The following is a 24,122-nucleotide window of genomic DNA, read 5'->3' as shown; positions in this document are numbered from 1 at the left end:
GAGGGCGTGGCGCAGGCGCCCCATGTTGGGCGTGGCCTGGCCTGTGGTGGGCGGACCTAGACATGCCGGGGCGGGGCCTGGGCGGGGCCGGGGCTGGCTCCCGTGGCTCCGGCAGCCGAGGCCGGGCCTGAGCGCGATGCCGCCCGGGCCGCGGCTGGAACCGCAGCTCCGCCTCCGGCCGCGCTCCGAGGCCGCGGCTGCCTGACCGGAAGCCGGAGTGGGATGAGGCTGCTGCGGAAGCGGCTCTGCTGTTTTCTCTGCGCCGTGTACTGCCTCTTCTCCCTCTACGCCGCCTACCACTTCTTCTTCGGGCGCCGCAGCCGGGCGCCGGCCGCCGCGTCTCGAGGCCTCAGGAAAGCGGCGGCCCCGGGGCGGGAGCGGCGCGGCCGAGGTAGGACTGCGGCAGGTGTGGGCGGGCGGGCTCCCCGCCCCGGCGCGTCTCCTCCCGGCCGCGCAGCCAGGCCCTCTACGAGGCCTGGGCTCCCTCTGCGAGGCCGCCGGCCCGGGACGCCCTTTAAACGCGCCTTAATGTCCGAGAGGTCTCGAGTGCCGGAGACTTGTGGAAATGCTGCAGAGGGGCCGCAGATTACCCCTGGGCTTAAAACATCCGTATTCATTTTGCAACAGTCCTCTTAATCGTGCAGTGACTTGAGAAAGCGCTCAACCTACTAGGTCTGGTCCCCTGTGCTGTATTTTAGGATGAACTCAGCTTTCCTTTCCTTTTTTCTTTCTATTTTATTTTATTTTATTTGTACTGGGGATTGAACCCAGGAGCATTGTACTCCCGAGCTACATTCCCAGTCCTTTTTATATTTTATTTGGAAACAAGGTCTCGCTAAATTGCTGAGGCTGACCTGGAACCTGCAATCTTCCTTTCTCAGCCTCCTAAATTCTAGGATTACAGGCATGTGCACCACCACGCCCGGCTTATCTCCCCGTTATTTAGAATTTTCACAGTAGTATCAGAAACTGGTGAACACTGCACTATGAATTATGCACAGGTCACTTGTGTACAATTATAAAGAAACTCAAAAGTTAAACCTGTAAGTCGATACATATTATCCAGTTAATTTTATAAAGGTTTTTTTGGGGGGAAATACTTGTCTCATATTGACATTTCATTTCTAAGATCTTTCAAAGTAATGGTTCAGTAACGAGTTGCCAGGTTTCTTTATTGTGGGAAATTAACTCAAATTCAGTTGCTTTATCTTCGAAATTTTTGTTAGGGTGAAATTAGAACTCTCTAGCATTTAATTTAAATGACTTAAGTTTATCCACAACTGTACTTATACCTTACTGGCAAGCACTGTATTTTTTTTAAACAGACCAGTCTGCTTTGGGAAGTGAAGAATGGAATCCTTGGGAAGGAGATGAAAAAATCGAGCTACAACAAAGAGTGAAAACTAACCTTCAAATATTGAATAAATCAACAAAAGGAAAACTAGAAAAACCAGACCACAGTGTACAAATCTGGGGCAAAGCTGCCATTGGTAAGTTCATGTATAGAACAAAGACATATAAAAAATGTTATAAGCTGAACTTTATTAATATTAAATTTGTTTACTGTAGTTTAGTTCAATATCATTTTTAAGGTATTATGAAGCATTATTTTTCACTTTTGTCAATATTTTTTTCTTCTTGCCATTAGACAACACCTGTATAAACACACACACTCTCATTTGTCTTTAGCAGAGCATACCTTCTTTGTAAAGGAAAAGAGTAGATAATATAGCATCATTATATTGAAATACACATGTCAACTGAACTTTCATGAAGCTGTGTTTGCATGTATTGAACACTTAATATACAAGTATAAGACTGGTGCCTGCCCTTAATGGCCGAACAGGCTTTGGAAACACTGAGCAAAGTTAAATAAGGTTCATTATTATAGGCCTTCCTCAGAGTTTTTAATATGCCATTATTCATTGTGAGTATTCAATAAGGGATATAGTATGTAGCTGATTAAACTTGATTACCCACACAAAAGTATATTTGTTCTGAATATCATGAGAGTCTAGTGCTCCAAGTTAAATAGTATACTCAACTAGAAAAGGGCCCGAAGTGACTAAAAGAGTTTGAAAGAATTTAGCCAAACAGAAGGGTTTTTATTTGCCTTTTAATATTAGTTGGGTTTATTACAGTAAGGGATATGGATAGAAAGTACCAATTGAAAGAAAAATGGATAGAACTAGTACCTGATGTTTTATAAATTTATTTATGCTTATATGCAAATACACATCTTTGAAGATTACTACTGACCTCTAAATTTCAAGTACCCAAACCTTGGAATTATCAAGTTCTACAGCTTTTTAAAAATGAACTCTGATGATGGAACACTCCTAGAATCTCAGTAATTGGGAGGCTGAGACAGGAGGATCAGAGGGTTCGAGATTGGCCTCAGCAACTTAGGCTCTTCACAATGTAATGAGACCCTGTTTCAAAATAAAAGAATAAAATAGGCCTAGGTAGCTCAAAGGTAGAATGTCCCTGGGTTCCATCCCCAATACCACAAAAATAAATATGAAAAGTAAAAATGGCTTGGGTTACATGACTTCTTCCATCAACCTAGGCCCCAAATACATAGTATACCATTCCTATTAAAAAAGAATGAAAACAGAAGTAAAAGAGAATGATCAGTCCAAGCAGTTCTCCAAGTCCAGCTATACAAACTCTTTTAGGTGGCAAGGCCTGAGAATAATCTCTGACTTGCAGTTTTGCCTTCTGGCCTATCAGCCCCACCTTTGGAAGTCATCCTTTCATCTCACAAAGGCTAACCTAATTGTCAGTTCAGTAGTTTTATCAGCCTATTTCCTCCTTCTGGTAAAATTTTGGAGACCTCAACAGTCTTTATTAATTTCAACCTGTCATGAAAGTGACTTAAAAGTCTAACCTGGCAGTATTTCTGCTAATACAACATTCTCATGAACCTGTTTGGTCTCCTGTGTATATAACAAGGATTCATTCCATTAGGCAAGAAACTCATCTACAGATCTTCCCTGAACAGTCCCATCTGTATTTCTCGCTTCTACTGAGATGTCTGAGGAGATCCATAAGTCCCAAGCATAATCTTGTCCAAGAGCCCTTTCTATGAATGAGCATTATGATCATCTGATTTTTTTTGAGACATTAAAAAATGTTGTCTACTTCCTTGCCTTCTCTTGAAACCATGTTTTCCTGACAGTGAATTTTTTGCTTTTTCACCTCTTTTGAAATCTGAATAGTCTAAGAATTTCCCAGATCATCAAATCTGCTTCCATTTTCCACATTTTTTCCCTCAGTTTCTCCTTCCTATTACATTTTATCACAATCAGCAAAAAGAAGCCACTCTACACCTTTAACATTCTACTTAGAAATCTCTTCTGCTAAAGATCCAAGTTTTTCATGGGTAAGTTCTGCAAGTTTTTCATGGGTAAGTTCTGCAAAGCATAATGTAAGAATTCAAAGCATAATGCAAGACACAATTCAGCCAAGTTTTTCTTGTTATATAACAAGGACCTTCTTTATTCCAGTCTATAATAACATGTTCCTCATTTCTTTCTGAGCCTTCACCAGCAGTGCCTTTAATATGCATGTCTCTACCTTCACCAGCAGTGCCTTTAATATGCTTGTCTCTACCGACATGCTTGTCAGAATTAAGCTATTCTCGAAGAAAATACAAGTTTTCTCTACTTTGTTCCTCACTTTCTTCTGAGTCCTGATATTTCTACCTGTAGTCTATTCAAGGCAATCTAGTCTAGGCTTTTTTTAATCATGCTCCTTAAAATTCTCCCAGCTCCTTTCCATTTTCCAATTGTAACATCACTTACACATTTTAAATATGTGTTACTGTAGCACCTTACTTCCTGATATCATAATTTACCTACATAATCCATAGTTTAGTTACTATAGCTACTGTAGCAAGTCGAAAGCATCTCATGAGGCACTTCTGGAGGCTCCAGAGAATAATCTGTTTCCTTCCCTCTTACAGTTTCTAGACACTAGCGGCATCCCTTGACTTAAGGCTTCAAGTGACTCCAACCTCTGCTATCTTCACATCTCCCTTCTCTCTGACCTTCCTGCCTCCCTCTTTTGAGGATCCCAGTGCATGCATAGAATCCATCAAATAACCCACAATAATCTTTCTATCTCAGCATCCTTAATCACATTGTAAAGTCTCTTTTGCTATGTAAAGTAACATTCACAAGTTACAGATATTAGGACATGCTCACCTTTTGAGGGAGGCATTATTTAGCCTACCACATTTGGAAAACTGTCTGATAGGCTGAGTTTTTAATCCTGGTTGTTTGGGTATCTTTTAATGACTGGGAAAAAGAATAGAACAAAATACATCTTTTTTTTAGTGTCCCTAAAACAGAGTTCTCAAAGGTGTTGTGTGGTCTTCACAGTACCTGATTGCGTGATGCTACACTCTTCTATGCTGTAAGCTTTCATTCAGATGAAATTAAAACAACAGGGACTACCCTCAGGAGAAAAGATGAAGTGGCATTTGACTGCAGAGGACATCATGCAGTCAAGAAAGGGTGTTCAAGTGAGAAAGAAGTAATATCCTCTTGGTGTGTGTGTGTGTGTGTGTGTGTGTGTGTTGTGTGTGTGTGTACACACATGCATACACATTTGCTTCTCTGGTTGTGTTTGGCACAAACCATTTAATCCCCTCAGTTTGTTACAACATAATAAAATTCCAGCCATACAGTTTACTTAGTAATGTTATACATTTTGTTTCAGAATAAGGTAGTAGTAAGGATCCAGTGATACTAGGGGTTTCTCAAATCTATAGTAAGGGAGGTTGTTATCTTTAATATGACCCAAATTTGGTCGCATTTTAACTGACCACTTCTGTGTTCTGCTGCTCATACTTTTAATCACCATCCTGAACATTTTGAACATTTTCTTGGTAGCACTGCCAAGAGCAGCAGAGGGGGAAAATACTGGTTTCATAATTCAGTGCTATTAAGGAGCAGAATATAAGCTTCTCTCCCACACTAGAGTAAACAAGAGAGTGAATGTCTTGTGGTTTTGGATTTTTGTTACCAGGTTTGTATCTCTGGGAGCATATTTTTGAAGGCACACTTGATCCCATTGATGTGACTGCTCAGTGGAGAGAAGGAAAGTCAATTGTAGGAAGAACACAGTACAGGTATGAATTGTAACATTCATCTTTAAAACATTGCTATGCAGTATATTATGTAAATACAAGAAGAAAGTAAAAAGGTAAATATATTTTTATAAAATATTTTCACTTTAGATTTTGAAAAATAGTTCAATCTTGTGAATATGTATTCGTAGTTAAAGCTTACTTGAACATTTCATATCAAATGGGATGTTGTAAAATACTTCCCTTTTTTAATTATGTTTCTGCTTTGCTTTTATCTGACTGCATGAAAAAATTTATGCTCACATTTTACAAAGTCTGTTTGGTGATAAGCATTTATAACATTCTATACCTTTGAGGACTAAAATGTAAATTTAAAAGTATTTTTTCTTCATATAAAAGTCATGTTTACTTTTTATAATGTTTAGGTGATATCAAAGCTATTACTATCACTTTTGAATTTTTAATTGTTGAAAGGTACCTCATGTATAAGTTCTATCATGCTTTAACGGCAGATTGCCATTTTTCAGCAATACCTAGAAGTCTTTTTTTATATGTAATAAAACTATTGTACTGCTAAGACTTTATTTTATTTTTACAAAATTCTTGTCTATGGCTACATATTTTCTGAATATTTTTAAATAGGATTAAGGTAATTTTATTTAGAAAACCTATTGTAATTCTGTCATTAAAATGTTATTTTATTAGATTTTGCTTTCTTATTGAAACAAAAATGATATATTGAAATGCTTATTTTGCATAAAAATTATATTACTAGGGGGAAAAATATGAACCAAAGGTTCTACTTTAAGATCTCATTTCTTTCCAACTGAAATCAAGAGAAGAAAAGCTATAATTAATCTTGGGATTTTTTTTCCCCAGCATTACAGATTGAATCCTGGGGCATTCTACTTCTGAGGTACACCCTCAGCCCATTTTTTATTCTTTATTTTGAAGCAGGGTTACACTAAACTGCAGAGGACCTCACTAAGTAGCTGAGGCTGGCCGCAAACCTGTGCTTCTCCTGTCTAATCCTCCCAAGTACTGGGATTATAAGCACTGCGACACCATGCCCGATTTTGTTAATTTTCAATTTTTTATTTATTTATTTTGTGTGGTTTTGGGGATGGAAACCAGGGACATTCTACACCTCCAGCCCTATTTTTTATTCTTTATTTTAAAACAGGGTCTCACTGAGTTACAAGGGGCTTCACTAAGTAGCTGAGGCTGTTTGCGAACTGCAATCCTCTTGTCTCAGCCTCCCGAACTCTGGAATTACAAGTGTGTGCCACCATGACCAGCTTAATTTTAATTTAAATTTTTACTGATACTCTTATACTTTATACATACTTGAAAAGTAATTTTATTTTGCATGTCTTTTCAAAGTATTTATACTTAAAAAGTAAACAAGATTTTTAAATCATCATTTGGGAAATGATTATTTTTCATTTGATCTTCAGGCTTCTGTTGTTCTAATTCCATCCCAGCTCTCATATACATAGTTCTAAATGTATAATACTTAGATTTGGGTGTTTGGAAATAAATGTGTAGGTCAGGCACAGAAGCACACACTTGTAATCCTAGTGCATGGGAGGCCAAGACAGGAAGATTGCAAGGTTGAGGCTAGTGTGTGATAATTTAGCAAGACCCTGTTTTCAAAATTAAAAACAGAAAAAAAAATTTTTTTGAAAGGGATATAGTTCAGCCGTGGAATCCCCCTGGGTCTAATCCCCAATACCACTATACACACACACATTATTTTGATATCTGAGAAGTAAACATGTAGGACTAGGTGTGTAGCTTAGTGGTAAAGTTTGGTTCCTAACAGCACAAAAGAAAAGTAACTATGTATTGTGGATATTAGTGTAATAAATAGTTTTAATAATATATAGAATTTTCAGAATATTTATTAAAAAATTACAAATAAGTTAGCTTCTTTAAACTTAAAATTATACAGCATTACCACAGTGATAGTAAGGGATTTAAGCAAACATTATAAACTTCCAAGAGAAACTTACTCTTCTCTTTTGAAATTTTCAGATGAGATTTGTATTATGATCCAAGAGCAATGCCTTAAGAATTAAAAGAACTAAGTGTTGAAGGAAGTTCACCATTGTGGCATGTTGTTTTTAAGAAACTTCTTGAAGTTTTAGGTGTATGAAAAGTAGCATAAATAATTTATTTACCCAAAATTAATAAGCTCATACGGAATTACAGTTTTGAAGTAAATCAGGTCAGTGGGTGATAACTTAAATGCTTCAACACATTTAGCATCCTTATTTGACCAAAAGTGAGTCAAAAGTGATTGCTCACTTGAAGATATTGGAAGAATTTCTAAGACTGTTGTACTTGTTTAAGTAAACAAATACATTTTGCTTAAGTAAACCTTACATTTACAAAGAACATACATCATTTAACTTTAGCCTTCAGACAGTTCTGAGGCATGAGGGCTATTTGGTTAGATGTGGAATCAAAGCACTGGGCTTACTTAAATGTAGTTTTTCAAACTCTTTGTGTTTCAAAAGGTAGGAAATAGTGACTCTTTATTCACATTAAGTCATTAACAGCATACATACACAGTCTGTGCTCAGGATCTGAACATGTGCAGCTCAAACTGAGCTCCTGCTGAGCCCATAAAGCCCCGAGCTCTGGACAGTAGAGTACGGTGACCACATTGTTAAGAGTACAGTCTCTGAAACTAGACTGTTGCAGTTCAAATTCCAGTCCTACCACTTAGCTGTCTGACCTGGGGCAACTTTTCTAACTTCTCTGTGCCTGATTTTCTTCAAGATAAAATAAGTCAAAAAAATAGTTTCTATTTCACTGCATTGTTTTAAGAATTAAATACAAATTAAGTATGGTATTGCATGCTTGTAATTCCAGGAGGCTAAAACATGAGGATCACAGGTTAAAGGACAGCCTCAGCAACTTAGCAAGACCCCCCCCCCCAACAACTTAATGAGTAGTGAGACCCTGTTTCAAACAAAAACTAAAAGTAGGGCTGAGGGTGTGGCTCAGTGATAGATCAGCCCTGGGTTCAATCCCCAGTGTCATAAAAAATTAAAAAAAGGAAATAAAACAGAATGCATTAAAAGATATATAATACTTAGTATCTGATACATAGTAATCACTTACAGAAATATTGCTGCTATTTTATTATTTGTACCATCACCTGAATAAGTACTAAAAAATCTTCTTGGTTATTTTTTTCTGTTTCCTGTACTATCTAATATCTCTCCATCAAGTACCTCCCCACAAATAACTTATTGCTATATTCTGTATTATTAATAGGTTCAGTTAGGTTATTAGCCAACTTGGGACCTATTCTGTCTCTTGAAGGAACTTTGCTACTTTGCCTACTGCTATTCATACCCATATGTTAATATATATAGTTTAATTTCAAAGAGCAATTTTTTTTTTTTTTTTTTTTTTTGGTAGTACTGGGGGTGGAACCCAGAGGCTTTCTACCTCTGGGCTATACTCCCAGAGCTTTTTTTTATATATTCTATTTGGAAACAGGGTCTCACTAAGTTGCTGAAAGCCTCACTAAGTAGCTGAGGCTGGCTTCGAACCCGTGCGATCCTCCTGTCTCAGCCTCCCAAGCACAGGGATTACAAGCGTGTGCCACTACTCCCGGCGCAACTTTATTATTAACTTCTTGGGAGAAACCCAAGATTACTTCGAATCCTATAATTTCCATGTGTAAGTATTATTAAAGATAGAAAAATGTCTGCATCTACACATTTGCTAAAACAAATGCCAGATGCTAAATTACTTATTAATTCATTGTTATCAAGATTTAATGAGAACATTTTCAATGAACATCTGCTACTTATTAAAAAGTTGAATTTTTTTCCAAAGGTCTTGATAGAATAAAAACTATCTGATTTTATTTTTAAAAGTATCTGTTCATTCCTATTATTAGATATTAATGAGCTTAGAATGAGTGAACACTTTTATAAGTAACATTAATAAATACATATGCTACATTTCAGTCAAATACTCAACTATAGATCAATACAGATTCCAAAAAATTTTTCATTGTTTAAAAAAAGACAATATAGTGAGTTCTTCATAACACCATATAGATTATGCTGTGGTTAAAAATGTCCTTTAAAATAATACCAATAGGCCAGTGTAGTAGCACACACTTGTAATCCCAGAATTCAGAAGGTAGAGACCAGAGGATCAGGGTTCATGGACAGCCTCAGCTACTTGGCAAGGTCCTTCACAATTCAGTCTTATTTCAAAAATAAAGAGACTAAAAAATAGGGATAGGAGTGTAGTGGGGAGGTGCAAGGCCCCTTGTTCCATTCCCAGTACTACAAGTAATAATAATAATAATAATAATAATAATAATAATAATAATAAAATACCAATAGTGATGGGTGGTGCCTTTGAAGATCTTTCTATATTCTGAACACCATTCTATACACTTTACATATTTTAATTTGCTTAATACTTAGCACAACCTATAAAGTACTATCATTTACATCTTGTAGGTTAGGAAACTGAAGCAAAACTAGTAATAATGATAATAAAAAAGCCCATCACTTACATATCTCTTACTGGGCAAAAGGCACCACGCTCATTGCTTGACTTAGGTAACCCCTACAAGAATCTATGAGGCAGGCACTGGGATTATCCCAGTTTTAAAGGTGAAGAATTTAAGCGCTGAAAGGCTTCCATTTATTTATATGACTGCAGTTTATAATACCTCATTATTTGGCAGAACCAAAAGTCAAGTACTATACTCTTGACTAAGAAACTGTTTCTAAGTTCGAGATCAGGGAATTATTGATCCGCTAAAGATTATTTCTAATTTTTTTAGGGTATGGAATCTTAAATTTTAAGAACTGATAAACAGTAGTGCCCTTTTAACAACTCTGAATTAACATATTATCCAACTTAATATTTAGAAGTCTTCTTTATTTTAAAAACAAGGTTTTAAAGCCAGGTGTGGTGGCATAAGCTTGTAATACCAGCACTTGGGAGGCTAAGACAGGGGGATCGTGGTTTGCACACAGCCTCAGCTACTTAGTGAGAACCTTTGCAATTCAGTGAGACCCTCTTTCAAAAATAAAAAGAATAGCCGGGCATGGTGGCGCACGCTTGTAATCCCAGCATTTGGGAGGCTGAGACCAGAGGATCGCGGTTCGCGGACAGCCTCAGCTACTTAGTGAGGCCCTCTGCAACTCAGTGAGACCCTGTATCAAAAATAAAGAATAAAAAATTGGGCAGGGGGTGTAGCTCGGAGGTCAAATGCCCCTGGGTTCCATCCCCAGACCCGCAAAAAAAATAAAAAAATAAAAAGAATAAAAAATAGGGTTAGAGGTGTAGCTCAGAGGTAGAATGTCCCTGGGTTCCATCCCCCTGTACTGCCAAGACAAAAAAAAAAGGTTTTGTTGTCACTCTCTGTTCCCTCATCATTCCTATGTAGCAAATGTCTCACCCAAGTCCATGTTGTCAAGATAAAGAAATGGGACACTGGCAGTTCATGGACACTGTGCTCATCCAAGGATTCATGAGCATCAGGCTGTGCAGAAGGCAGGCAGATGTGAGCCAGCTTGTCTTCCAGCATGGCAGAGTAGACGCTGAGGCCCACAGTCTTGTACCACCTTTGCTGCTGATGTGCTATAGGAGCCTCATACTTCTCAGGGTCGTGTGTGTGTGTGTGTGTGTGTGTGTGTGTGTGTGTGTGTGTGTGTTACCAGAAACCAGGGGTGCTCTACCACTGAGCTACATCTTAGCCTTTTTTAATTTTTTTACTTTGAAATAATGTCTTACTATGTTGCTGAGGATCTTACAAAGTGGCTGAGGCTAGCCTTGAACCTATGATCTTCCTATCTCAGCCTTCCAAGTACTGGGATTACAGGCTTATGCTACCATGCCCAGCTTATCAACTTATTTTTAAATGAAAAGAGTCCCAAATCAACAAAAACATGAGCAGTTGCTGTGTTCCAAGGCCTTTATAAACATCACCTCAATGAGGAGCTACTCCTTTTATATGAAAGTGACATTTGAAAGTAGTTTGATAAATTGTTTTAATACATGGACTTGAACCCAGTATTAAAACACTTATTATGAACTGGGTGTGGTGGCACATGCCTGTAATACTAATAAAGGCAGGGAAGGCTGAGACAGGAGGATCATAGATTCAAAGCCAGCTTCAGTAATTTAATGAGACTCTATTTCAAAATAAAAACTAAAATAGGTATGAGGGTATAGTTCAGAAGTAGAAGGCCCCTGGGTTCAATCCTCAGTAACACACACACACAATACTTAATATAGCTCCCAAATTAATGGGATATATATGTATATATACATATATGTATATGAGGGTTATACCATTTTATATATTTATATATATTCACACAAATGCATACAGACTGATTTCTTTTCAAATTATATAAACCTTTTGCCTTTTTACCAATTGATGGTATATGAGCAAAAGTTTTGCACTGTATAACTAAGTTTAAGTTAATAAAAGCTTAAATTGAAGCTGGGAGTGGTGCCACATGCTTGTAATCCCAGCATTCAGGGACAGTCCTCAGCTACTTAGTCCCTTTGCAACTCAATGAGACCCTGTTTCAAAATAAAGAAAAAATAGGGTTGGGAGTGTAGCTTGGAGGTAGAATGTCCTTAGGTTCCATCCCCAATACCACACACACACACAAACACACACACACACACACACACACACACACAAAATATTTTTGTCTATTGGTTCCTTCCAGCATATTAAATACCTAAAATATTCTGAGTTTTAGAGAATTTTTATGATAAGGAAAATTTAAGGGTTAAGTTTTCTAAGTTCTAAAATGTCTTCTACCATCTCTTTTTGTATGGATGATACTGGGGATTGAGCCCAGGGGCTTTCTTCCTCTGAGCTATATCCCCAGCCCTATTTTATTTTTTTATTTTGAAACAGGGTCTCCCTGAGTTGCAGAGGGCCTCATTGAGTTGATCTTACAAAGTGGCTAAGGCTGGCCTCGAACTTGTGATCCTTCTGTCTCAGCCCCCCAAGTATGGGGAATACAGGCATGCACCACCATGTCTGGATTCTTAAGATGTTTTTGACTGACTTAAAATTCTTAATTTATTGAAGTAGTTAAAATTTCAACTTCATTCACTATTAAAATTAGAAGTTTTTTTTAAGATAGACTTATAAGAAAAAAGACTAATAAGTGGATTGAATAATAACTTGGAAAACTTAGAAATGATAGTATTTTAGTCACTCACAATTCCATTTTGTCCATAATCCCAAACATGAGAGTTGTATAGTTAGTGTTTTTCTTCTCTGCTTCCAACCTTTTTTCTATTCGTATTATTCTATAATTAAAGTTACATCATGAATGCAATACTGTTTCTTGTTTTCTCAAAGACTAATAGCTGACATTTATTTAGTGGAATCTCTGTACTAAATATTGTGCTAAAGTGCTCTACAAGCACTTTTTTTTTACTTCCTTTTAACCTTATAATGCACTGCTCCTCCCCAACTGGTTCTAGTACCAGTGTGACCCGCATCCTTGTACAAGGCTGATGCACAAGCTCAGCTTCCTCCCTGCCTTTGCTTACCTTACTGTTCCTGGAGTCCACCTCCGCCTTTCCCTCCCACTCCTGCTTCGCTTTCATTCAAACTCAGCTTTGACAGCACAGGCCATGCAGCTAACGTCTGACTTCCCAAATGCGAAATGGGGAGTAATATACTCTGTAGAATCTTGCAAATTGATCATGCAGCATGTATAGAGAAGACATTGAACAAATGTTAGTTTTAGTTCCAAGCAACAATATGCAATAAAGAAAGGATTTGAGTGTATTTGTGCTAAAGATTATAAAAGATTCTAGCAAGAAAAAAGAAATAGTTCAAGAACATGGATTGTAAAGTATCCAGGACCAGTGTGGCCAATTTTAAGATGAATTAAATGTTATTTTTATATTCAGTACATATTAGTTAAAAATACTTCTGTGGCATTGGTTGTTCTGTGCACTGAGTAATATGAAGATGTGAGTTAGAAACATATTTAATTCCATTTATGAAAACTTTGTTATGTGTGTGGCACTGGAGGGCATTCTACCTCTGAGCTTCACTCCCAGCCCTATTTTATTTTTTATTCTGAAACGGGGCCTCACTAAGTTGCGGAGAGCCTTGCTTGCTGAAGCTGGCTGTGAACCTGCGATCCTCCTGTTTTTCTTTCTTTCTTTTTTCTTTTCTTTCTTTTTTTTCTCTTTAGTACCAGGGACCTTCTGCTATACCCATAGCCCTCTTTTTTTTTTTTTTTTAATTTGGAAACAGAATCTCACTAAGTTGCTGAGTCTATCCTTGAACCTGTGATCCTCCTGTCTCAGCCTCTTAACTACCAGGATTACAGTACTGCGCCACTACACCCCTCTCAGTAAATTTTTTTTTTTTGGTGGTACTGGGGTTCCTGGAAACCCTTCTACCCCCGGGCTACACTCCCAGACCCATTTTTATACTTCTTTATTTGGAAACAGGGTCTCTTAAGCCAGCACAGCTGGCTTCGACTCTGCGCAATCCTCCTGTCTCCATCTCCCAAGCACAGGGATTACAAACGTGAACCACCACGCACGGCAGTAAATTTTTTTTTTTTAATACAGAGAGGAATGAAAATTTCCATTTGCTTAACACTCAAAACTAACAAATGCCAGTTCTCTTATCAGATTTCCTTCCATATTTAACTTTCCTTTTAAAACAATTAAATATTTTCAGTGCAAGTGAAGCTTTCTTTATCTTGTTCCTTAAGCCTCTTTTCTCTTCCCTCCTCCCTGGAGGCCATTGCTGTCATAAATTTGGTATCTATTCTCCCATTCAGGTTTTTACATTTATACTGATGCTAGATATATAAGTGGGTTTTTCTTCCTATATGTACTTTCATTTTTGCCTGAAATTATCATTTTAGGAGTGTTTGAGAGCTTGATGTTTTTCTTTACATTGAGATCTAATCTTCGTGTGTGTGTGTGTGTGTGTGTGTGTGTGTGTGTGTGTGTGTGTTTTACTGGGGATGGAACCCAGGGACATTTTACCTCCAAGATACACCCCCAGCCCTATTTTTTAGTCTTTTTGTTTTTTGAAACAGTGTCTCACTAAGTTGCGAATGGCCTAAGTAGCTGAGACTGCCCACGAACCGAACCGCGATCCTCTGGTCTCATCCTCACAAATGCTGGGATTGTGAGCGTGCACCATGCCCAAATCATGAAATGTTTAAACATGGTTAAAAAAAAAATTCTACATTTCTAATTGTCATATGCAAGTTGATCTGTCTCCAGCCAAAACTTCCCATTTATTTTCATCCATGGCCCATCATCCAAACTTGTTCAAAAGAACTTGTATTATAGAAGTCTCATTTCTGAAGAGAATATGGATTCAATCTCATTGTAGATTTCCTACAAACTGACTCAAAGCTTCTGACATCAAATACCTCTGTTCTGTTTTTGTCTCTTGGTTTTGGTTTGTTGTTTTCATCAGCTTCATCACTGGTCCAGCTGTAGTCCCTGGGTACTTCTCCATTGATGTGAATAACGTGGTCCTCGTTCTAAATGGAAGAGAAAAGAGTAAGATCTTTTATGCCACCCAGTGGTTACTCTATGCACAGAACTTAGTGCAAACTCAAAAACTCCAGCATCTGGCTGTTGTTTTGCTTGGAAATGAACATTGTGATAATGACTGGATACTCCATTTCCTCAAAAGAAATGGAGGCTTTGTGGAGCTGCTTTTCATAATATATGACAGCCCCTGGATTAATGACATGGACATTTTTCAGTGGCCTTTAGGAGTAGCAACGTAAGTACAAAATATCACACGTTTCTAGACTCTAAGATCTGAACTTCTGAATCAAAGAATTGTGTTTTAAATTGTAATAAATTTGGTTCTTCTGGGATCAGAAGAATTTTTTTTTGTCTTTCCTTATGGCAAAAATTAATGTGTAATTCATGTTTCAGTGACAGTAATGAAGTTTTCAGAGAATTTATCTTTCCATGAGGAGAACAGATAGATTACTTTTTTCTTTCAGAGTTCCAAGGTATAGAATGGACTTTCAGGATTATTAAGAGTTGTCGTAATGAGATGACTAGCAAAGACTAAACAATGATAGAGTCTACATAACTTATATGAAAAAGTCTACTTTGAAGGCAATATTATTGGATCAAGGGCATATGATACCCTATATCCTTGGGTTTGGGACACTCTTCTATAAATGTAAAGGTTAACTGATAACCAAGATTTCTTCTCTTTCCCCAGCTATAAAATAGAAAACATTTTATCTTTCTGTTAATAGAATTTTTTTAAGAGTAAATTAGCTTTAGGATAAGTTGCCACTAGTACATAAACCTGAAGCCAGAGATTCTTACCTCTTTAGTTTGTTTGCTCTGTCTGCAGAGCCTAAAATAGCACCTGCATATAGTAGACACTCAACAGGGACTTGATAAATAGCCTAATTATCACCCTGAAATGATTTTCTAATTGGAGATTTATTATTTATTGTTCAATTGTTGTTTTCACGGTATAGGCTTATACCACTGCCGAGAGAGCTTTGCAAACATCACAGGGAAGGCTGCTAATGAGACACATTCTCAGGCCTATTTTACAATATTCTGACCCAGTAGGTTTGGGATAGAGTCAGTTAGAAAGGTTTCTATTAAATTACAGTCAGTTTTAAGTTTCTCTGAAAAATGTCCCTTAAGAAGAACCATATTTATAAAAACATTTTACTTTTTCACAGTAACATTATATAACCCATTCATTCACATACAATAAAATGGGCATTCATGGTAATTCTGGTACTGTTGGATAAGCTAGTTTATTTCTTCTGGATCAGTAGTTTTCAGCTAGGAGAAATTTTGCCCCCTTGGAAGCATTCTTCAGTATCTGGAAACATTTTTGGTTGTCACAAGTTACATCTAATGGCAGAGTTCAGGGATGCTGCTAAGTACCCCTCGGTCCCCAGGACAGCCCCCACAAAACAAATATATCGGACCCAAAATGTCAGTAATGCTGATTTTGGGGAACCTTATTACAGAATATAAGAAGTTACTATAAAGCTCTGCTTTCCTGTGAAGGTTTATTTCACACACACAATTTGACCCTTGTTATTCCCAAATGCTGCGAAGAAAAGGTCACTGGCAGTAGGCCTCTTATGTAGGTTTTTGGGGGGTTTTTTGTGCATGTTTTAATTAAGTTGAAAGCCCTAGAACTCTTTGGTATAGCAAAGATTAATCTGTGATCTTTCTTTTTTTCTTTTTAATTGATCAATTATGATTAAACTATTTTATATGTCAGTGAAGTACTGTGATTTTCTCATATGTAAACTTTATAATGCAGAGTGATTAAATCAAGCTAAAAATTCATCAACTCACATATTTATTCTTTGGTTGAAAAAGCATTTAATATCTACTTTTAGCAATCTTGAAATCTACAAGGTATTATTTATTATAGTAACTGTTCTATGCAGCATATCACTTGAGTTTATTGCTCTTGTATAAACAAAACCTTATATACTTTGATCAACCTCTCCCTTCCCAAGAGTATCTTAAAATCTTCCAATTATATGGCTAAAACATTGATTAACTCATAATCAGTATGAATGTAGAAGAGTCTATGCTTTGCAGATCTTGCATTTAACATGCCTAACAACTGCAAAAAAGTAATAAAAGGTAGTCAAAAATAAATAACTTTAGGCATAAAATTTCTGACATTTTCTTTCTTTCTTTCTTTCTTTTTTTTTTTTTTTTTTTTTTTGGTGGGTCTGTAGATGAAATTCAGGGACATTTGACCTCCGAGCTACACCCGCTGCCCTATTGTTTTTATTCTTTATTTTGAAACCGGGTCTCACTAAGTTGTGGAGAGCCTCACTAAGTAGCTGGAGCTGTCCGAGGACTGTAATCCTCCAATTTCAACCTCCCGAATGCTGGGATTACAAGTGTGGACCACCACGCCTGGCTGACATTTTCTAAGAGTAAATGAGAAAAAAATTTTTTCAAGTTAGTAATTTAGGGACTTTTCCAAAGTAAGAATGAAAAATTTTAAATTGAGATTTAGAAATTATATTTGAAATCTCTTCTCTATAAATTGTGCTGCCTCTAAAGGTGTGTGTTATGGGTATTTTGCCAGTCCTATGTCATATAGTAACTCCTATGTACTTATTTTTACAGATACAGGAATTTTCCAGTGGTGGAAGCAAGTTGGTCAATGCTGTATGGTGAGAGGCCATATTTATGCAATTTCTTAGGAACTGCTTATGAAAATTCTTCTAGACAAGCAGTAATAAACATTTTGAAACAAGATGGGAATGATAAGCTTTGCTGGGTTTCAGCAAGAGAACAGTAAGTTCTGTGTTGATTTGATTCATCCATTCTGTTCTCCAGTCTAAGAGTGGCTTTCTGTTTGAGCAATGAAGACTTTTGGGAGGCCTTTTTAACTCTGTTTATACCAGTCTCTTCCCTGAAGATACATTGGTAATTCAAGCTTTGAAGAGACTAGGTTGTATATATTTGAAATAAGAGACCTGCTTATGTTACTATAGTCTATCTTAAAGGAAAACACTAATAACTGTCATTTGTAAATATTGTTAGGTTTGCTTCAATATATTGTTTAGTCAGACTTACCACACAGCAGATTTGTGTGTGTGTGTGGTGTGTGTGTGTGTGTATCTGTTGCTGGGTATTAAACCCAGGAGCATTCTACCTTTGAGCTGCACTCTAGCCCTATATTTATTTATTTATTTATTTATTTATTTATTTATTTGTTTGTTTGTTTTGATGGTGCTGGGGTTCCTGGAAACCCTTCTACCTCTGGGCTACACTCCCAGACATATTTTATATTTTTATTTGGAAACAGGGTCTCTTAAGCCAGCAAGGTGGCTTTGAACCTGTGTGATCCTCCTGTCTCTGCCTCCCAAGCACAGGGATTACAAGCATGTGCCACCACACCCGGGCTATTGTTAATTTAAAAATAAAATCTCACTAAGTTGCTAAGAGCCTTGCTAATTGCTGAGGCTGGCTTCAGACCTGTGACCCTCCTGTCTTGGCCTCCCAGTGCTAAGATTACAGATGTATGCTACCACAGCTTGTTGGAGAACTCCGACAAGTCAAATATGTCAGAAGATGATAAATATCATGAAAAAGATTCAACAGACAGGCAAATAGAAGACCAGGTTCGATGGTGGAGCACTTACTGTTTTCAAACAGCTAGGGAGGCATTGGTTAAAAGGTTGCATTTAATTAAAGGCCTGAGGCTGCAGGAGTGAGCCTTTTGTTTATTTGGGAGGGGGATTCAGACAGGGAAGAGCAAATGTCAGGGAGGGAAGGTAGGAGTGTGCCTACAACAGCAGGGGCCAGTGTGATGGAGAGGAGAGGATGAGCAAGTGTAAAATAGGCTTGTTGGAGGAATAGGATTGTTCTTGTAACTCCTCTCTTTGCATTAGCCCAAGGTTGAGCAAGTATCCTTGCTTCTTGTGTTGCTTCCAGACTATTCTCTCCTTTTCCTCCCTGACACTCCCAGCTTTGAATCCCATGCCAGTAGAAAAGACTGCCACTGCATTCACCTTTTGTTTTTGCTTTGTGATGCTAGGCTTTGAACCCAGGGGCATGCTACCTCTGAACTATATACCCCAGCTATATACCTATTTGTTATTCTTTATTTTGAAATAGTGTCTCATTAAGTTGCAGAGGGCCTCTTAAACCAGCTTGGCTGGCTTTGAACCTGTGCCATCCTCCTATTTCCACCTCCCAAGTGCAGGGATTACAAGCGTGTGCCACCACGCCTGGCCCTGGGCACTTATTTCAAATTGCAACCCTGCCCCCTTCAAAAATGTCTCTCTGCCTCTGCTTTTCCACTTAGTGTTTAATACCTTCTAGAAGACTTACTCACTTGATTGGTTATTGTCCATGTTCACTATTAGAACTAGAGGAGAGGTAGGGAAGTGAGGATCTGGCATCCAGAAAATAGAGGTTGAATTACTGTTACTCATTCAGGAATTTTATGGTTCCCATTAGATTTTTTTTTTTTTTGTACTGGAGATTAAACCCAAGTTCATTCTACCTCCAGACTACACCCCCAGCCATATTTTTTTATTATTTATTTTGAAACAGGATCTCACTGAGTTGCAGAGGGCCTTGATGAGTAGCTGAGGCTTTCCAAGAACCTCTATCCTCCTGTCTCAGCCTCCCAAGTACTAGGATTACAAGCATGCGCCACTACACCTGGTCCTCATTAGATATTTGAAATGTGCAGCTAGTCAATGTTTTAATTCTAAATATGTTTAAGAAATCTGTTGGACCAGGATTTTTAGATATCTCTTATATCTGTCATACCTTATATGGTGTTCACCATTCCCTATTACTGATATCAATAAGATAAATTATTTTCTTTCATAAAAGATATACTTTGTAAAATGAAAACTACAATTGGTGTTTTCCATTTTCTAGATGGCAGCCTCAGGAAACCAATGAAAGTCTTAAGAATTACCAGGATGCTTTGCTTCAGAGTGACCTCACATTGTGCCCGGTAGGAGTAAACACGGAGTGTTATAGAATCTATGAGGCCTGCTCCTATGGTTCTGTTCCTGTGGTGGAGGATGTGATGACACCTGGCAGATGTGGAAACACTTCTGTCCACCATACTGCTCCTCTGCAGTTACTCAAGTCCATGGGTGCCCCCTTTATCTTTATTAAGAACTGGAAGGAACTTCCTGCTGTTTTAGAAAAAGAGAAAACTATAAATTTACAAGAAAAGATTCAAAGAAGAAAAATATTACTTCAGTGGTATCAACACTTCAAAACAGAGCTAAAAATGAAGTTTACTAGTATTTTAGAAAGTTCATTTTTAACGACTAATAAAGATTAACTGTTAATTATCTTTTGAGAAAAGACATGATTTTTTTAAATCATTTCCAAATACCATGTGTTCATGAGTGTGTTTTGTGTGTATATATTTTTGGGACCCTCATAAACGCTATTTTATGTATATAATGTTGACCAAGTGCTCCCATTATTTGTCCATTCTTATTGGGGTAGAAATAAAAGCAAAGTATTACTCAGATTCCTTTCTACAAGTTGAATATTTCAACATTTACTTTTTTCACCATTTAAACCTCCTTACAGAATAGTGGTTACCAAGGGCAACTATTGGTTGGAGGTGAGGAGTGGCGGAGACAGTAATAAGAGTATGCAACTAGGTAGGAGGGATAAATTCAAAATTTCTATTGTACCACATGATGGTTAATAGCAATTTATCATAGCCTTTTTGTGTGTGTGTGGTACTGGGGGAGGAACCCAGGGGCTTTTCTACCTACAGGCTATACTCCTAGACCTATTTTTTTATATATACTTTATTTGGAAACAGGGTTCTAAGTTTCTGAGAGCCTCACTCAGTAGCTGAGGCTGGCTTCAAACCTGTGCGATCCTCCTGTCTCAGCCTCCCAAGCGCGGGGATTATAAGCGTGCGCCACCACACCCAGCTTTATTATAAAATTTTATCTATCAGGCCAGGCATGGTGGCGCACGCTTGTAATCCCCGCACTTGGGAGGTAGAGACAGGAGGATCACACAGGTTCGAAGCTACCTCGCTGGCTTAAGAGACCCTGTTTCCAAATAAAAATATAAAAATATAGGTCTGGGAGTGTACCCCGGAGGTAGAAGGGTTTCCAGGAACCCCAGTACCACACACAAAAAAAAAATATTATCTGTCAATTTTAAAAAGTAATGATAATGTAACCACATTCTAGGAGGCAGCCTTATGTTTTGGAGACAGTGTTGGAGTCAGACAAGGGGTCAAGCCCTTGCCTCCACACTTTCTCTCTGGGGACCTTAGGAAGCCACCTGTATTTTTTGAGTTGTGGTTCCTTTCCAGATGAAATGAGATAGTGTATCTCACAAGTTTGGTCACAAATATAAAATGAAATATATAAGGTAGCTAGCATGTACTATTTAAAGTAAGCCCTAAATAGTGATTTTTAAACCTGTTTTTCTTTTCTCACCAGTTACTATAGCATTAAATTTAGATATTTTAACACATGGTCATTTACATAATTTGTGAATAATCATATGTCGTGCTGGGAATGGATGTGAACCAATCTTTCAGAGTTGGGCTTTTTTATTTACTTATTTTAAGGTACTGGGAACTGAGCTCAGGGGAGCTCTACTTCTGAGCTATATCCCAGCCCTTTTTATTTTTTGAGACAAGTCTTGCTAAATGCCTCAGGCAGCCTTCAAATTTGAAATCCTCCTGCCTCATCCTCCTGAGGAACTGGGGTTACAGGCATGTGCCACTAGGCCAGGCAGAATTAGACATTTTGATTACTTAGGGTTATGTTAGCCAAGCTGGATGTGGTGTCACATGCCTGTAATCCCAGTATCTGGGAGGCTAAGACAGAAGGATCACAGGTTCAAGGCCAGTCTCATCAACTTGGATCCTGTTTCAAAACAAAAAATAGAATTTCGGATGTAGTTTAGAAGTAGAATGTCCCCGAGTTCAGCCTCCAATACCAAAAAACAATAACAAAAGATTGTGTTAGGCAAGCATGGTGGTACACTCCTGTAAACCCAGCTCACCAGGAGACTAAGGTAGAAGGATCACAGCCTGGGCAACTTAACAAGACCCAATCTCAAAAGAAAGAAAAAGAAAAAAGAAAGAAATAGCTCATTGGTAGAGTGCTTGCCTAGTATGTACAAGGCCCTGGGTTAAATCCCTAGTACCACAGGGAAGGAAGGGAGGGAGGGAGAAAGGGAGGAAAGGGGAGGGGAACAGAGAGGAAGGGAAGGAAGGAAGGAAGGGAAGAAAATATTTTAGATCTAAGGTTAGAGGCAGAATTTGGTCACAATTCATACAAAACATGAACTGGGGCAGTAGGATCCAAAAGATTAGTGCTTAAATGCAACAGAAATGCCCATTAATAAAGTATGAAGTAAATCTTAAACCAACTCAAATGAGAGAGCTTCAAGCAAAACCTGTCTGATAGAGAAGTGGCTTTGATTAAAGTCTGCAGGAGTGGTCTTTTATCATCAAGTCCTTGGGCTCAATCAGTTCTTTTGCCTGGCCTATTTTTTTTTAATCTCAGGAATTCTTAACTGAGGAATTCTCAACTAAGCCCCTGGATAGCTGAACTCATAAAATCAGGAATTTTTTTTTTTTTTTTTTTTTTTTTTGGTGGTACTGGGGTTCCTGGAAGCACTTCTCCCTCAGGGCTACACTCCCAGACCTATTTTATACTTTATTTTTGGAAATGTTGCGGTTGAAATGGGGTTGGTGTGTAAGGGGAGAAGTAATTCCACCACAACCACACAAACAGGAAAGCAGAGAAAAACCGCGGATTCTTGTTCTGAGCTAAGTATAAATACACATTAGCCCGAAATCTTGCTGAAGATTTAAAGACGTTTATTAAAAGATGGAAATACAGAAAATAGAAAAACAGCCCCATGCCAAGATGGCATGAGGGGATGACTCGAATGAGTACACCAAAGGGTTTACACATGGACTCGGCCTTTTATACCCATGACCTTCATCTTGTTTGTGTGTTCTGCCTTAGTGAACGTCCCTGTAAGGTACCTCCCCTAGCAAGGTGTGGTGAGGTGTCTCCTTTCATGAAGGGCAAGGTCAAACCCTGCTCCATCCTCCCTAGATCATCATGTAGATCTGTCTTTAGATAAAGGCCTAGTTCTCCTCTCTTAAGATCTGTCCTTAGATAGAGACAGGCCTAGTTCTTCTATTGACTGGTTAATTATTTGGGGCTAGGTTAATTTACATTAGAATAACTGCCTGTTTTAGACAGAGATCAAGTCCTTGCACAGATCTGCCCTCACCCATGTCTGCCGCCATTTTGATACAACTATTTTTGAAATATCAATCATCTTCTTTTGAAATATATTAATAGTCAGAGCTTTCCCAAATCTTTCTAGGCCGTTCCCAATACTGGTACAGGAAACAGGGTGTCTTAAGTCAGCATGGATGGCTTCGAACCAGCGCGATCCTCCTCTCTCGCCTTCCAAGTGTGGGGATTACAAGCCTGCACCACCAAGCCCTGGCTAAAAATCAGGAATTTAACATCTGCCTTTCATCTTATCATATGAACAGCCATAGATACTCAGCAAATACTGATTTCCTCACATTTCCTTGTGTACCAGTATTGGAATGGCCTAGGAAGATTTGGGAAAGCTCTGATTATTAATATATTTCAAAAGAAAATAATCGGTATATTTCAAAATAGTTGTGTCAAAATGGTGGCAGACATGGGTAAAGAAAGAACTTGATTTCTGCCTAAAACAGGCAGCTATTCCAATGTAAATTAACCTAGCCCAAAATAATTAACCAGTCAGTAGGAGAGGAGAACTAGGCAAGTCTCTATCTAAAGACAGATCTTAGTTGAGGAGAACTAGGCTTTTATCTAAAGACAGATCTACATGATGATCTAGGGAGGATGGAGCAGGTTTGACCTTGCCCTTCAAGAAAGAAGACACCTTGCCACACCTTGCTGGGGGAGGTACCTTTCAGGGTTAAGGGGAGGTACCTTACAGGGATGTTCACTACAGCAGAGTCAAGCAAACAAGATGGAGGTCATGGGTATAAAAGGCCGAGTCCACGTGTAAGCCCTTTGGTGTATTCATTTCGAGTCACCCCCTTATGCCAGTTTGGCATGGGGCTGTACTTCTATTTTCTGTTTTTCTATCTTTTAATAAACTTCTTTAAATCTTCAGCAAATGTCCAAGCTATGCATATTTATTCTTAGCTTAGGACAAGAATCCACGGTTTTTCTTCTGTTTGGGGTCGTTTTGGGTTTTGTTATGGGTTGGGGATAAGTGTGTCTGGGACCCTAGCAGGGATTCCGGGGAACAGTTTCTTCAAACCATATTCTCCCAATCCGTAACACTTGGACTTGGAGCTCCCACAATGGTGCTCCCAGGACTTATCTGTGTCATTATATTGGAGAGTTGGGGTACCTGTGACACCCCTCTCCAGATCTAAGGAACAATGCCCAGCCTAAGTCTCTGCTAGCAGCACTAACAGCTAGCCATTTTAAGC

At 38.2% G+C, this 24,122-nt stretch overlaps 1 protein-coding gene across 1 annotated transcript; it reads left to right on the top strand.

Moving 5' to 3' along the window:
* Positions 1 to 222: 222 nt before the first annotated feature.
* RXYLT1 (ribitol xylosyltransferase 1) lies at positions 223 to 19,952 on the top strand (the record flags this gene model as incomplete). The annotated part of the gene is made up of 6 exons (XM_080705527.1): positions 223 to 391; positions 1,326 to 1,490; positions 5,035 to 5,137; positions 14,580 to 14,894; positions 17,261 to 17,431; positions 19,535 to 19,952. The coding sequence occupies 6 exons, from the start codon at positions 223 to 225 to the stop codon at positions 19,950 to 19,952; spliced, it is 1,341 nt and encodes a 446-aa protein (XP_080561653.1).
* Positions 19,953 to 24,122: the final 4,170 nt, after the last annotated feature.

This window comes from Muscardinus avellanarius (assembly GCF_963383645.1).
Source record: "Muscardinus avellanarius genome assembly, chromosome: 11".
Taxonomy (NCBI): domain Eukaryota; kingdom Metazoa; phylum Chordata; class Mammalia; order Rodentia; family Gliridae; genus Muscardinus; species Muscardinus avellanarius.
The sequence above is the reverse complement of the archived record's forward strand: the minus strand, read 5'-3'. Positions and strand labels throughout refer to the sequence as shown.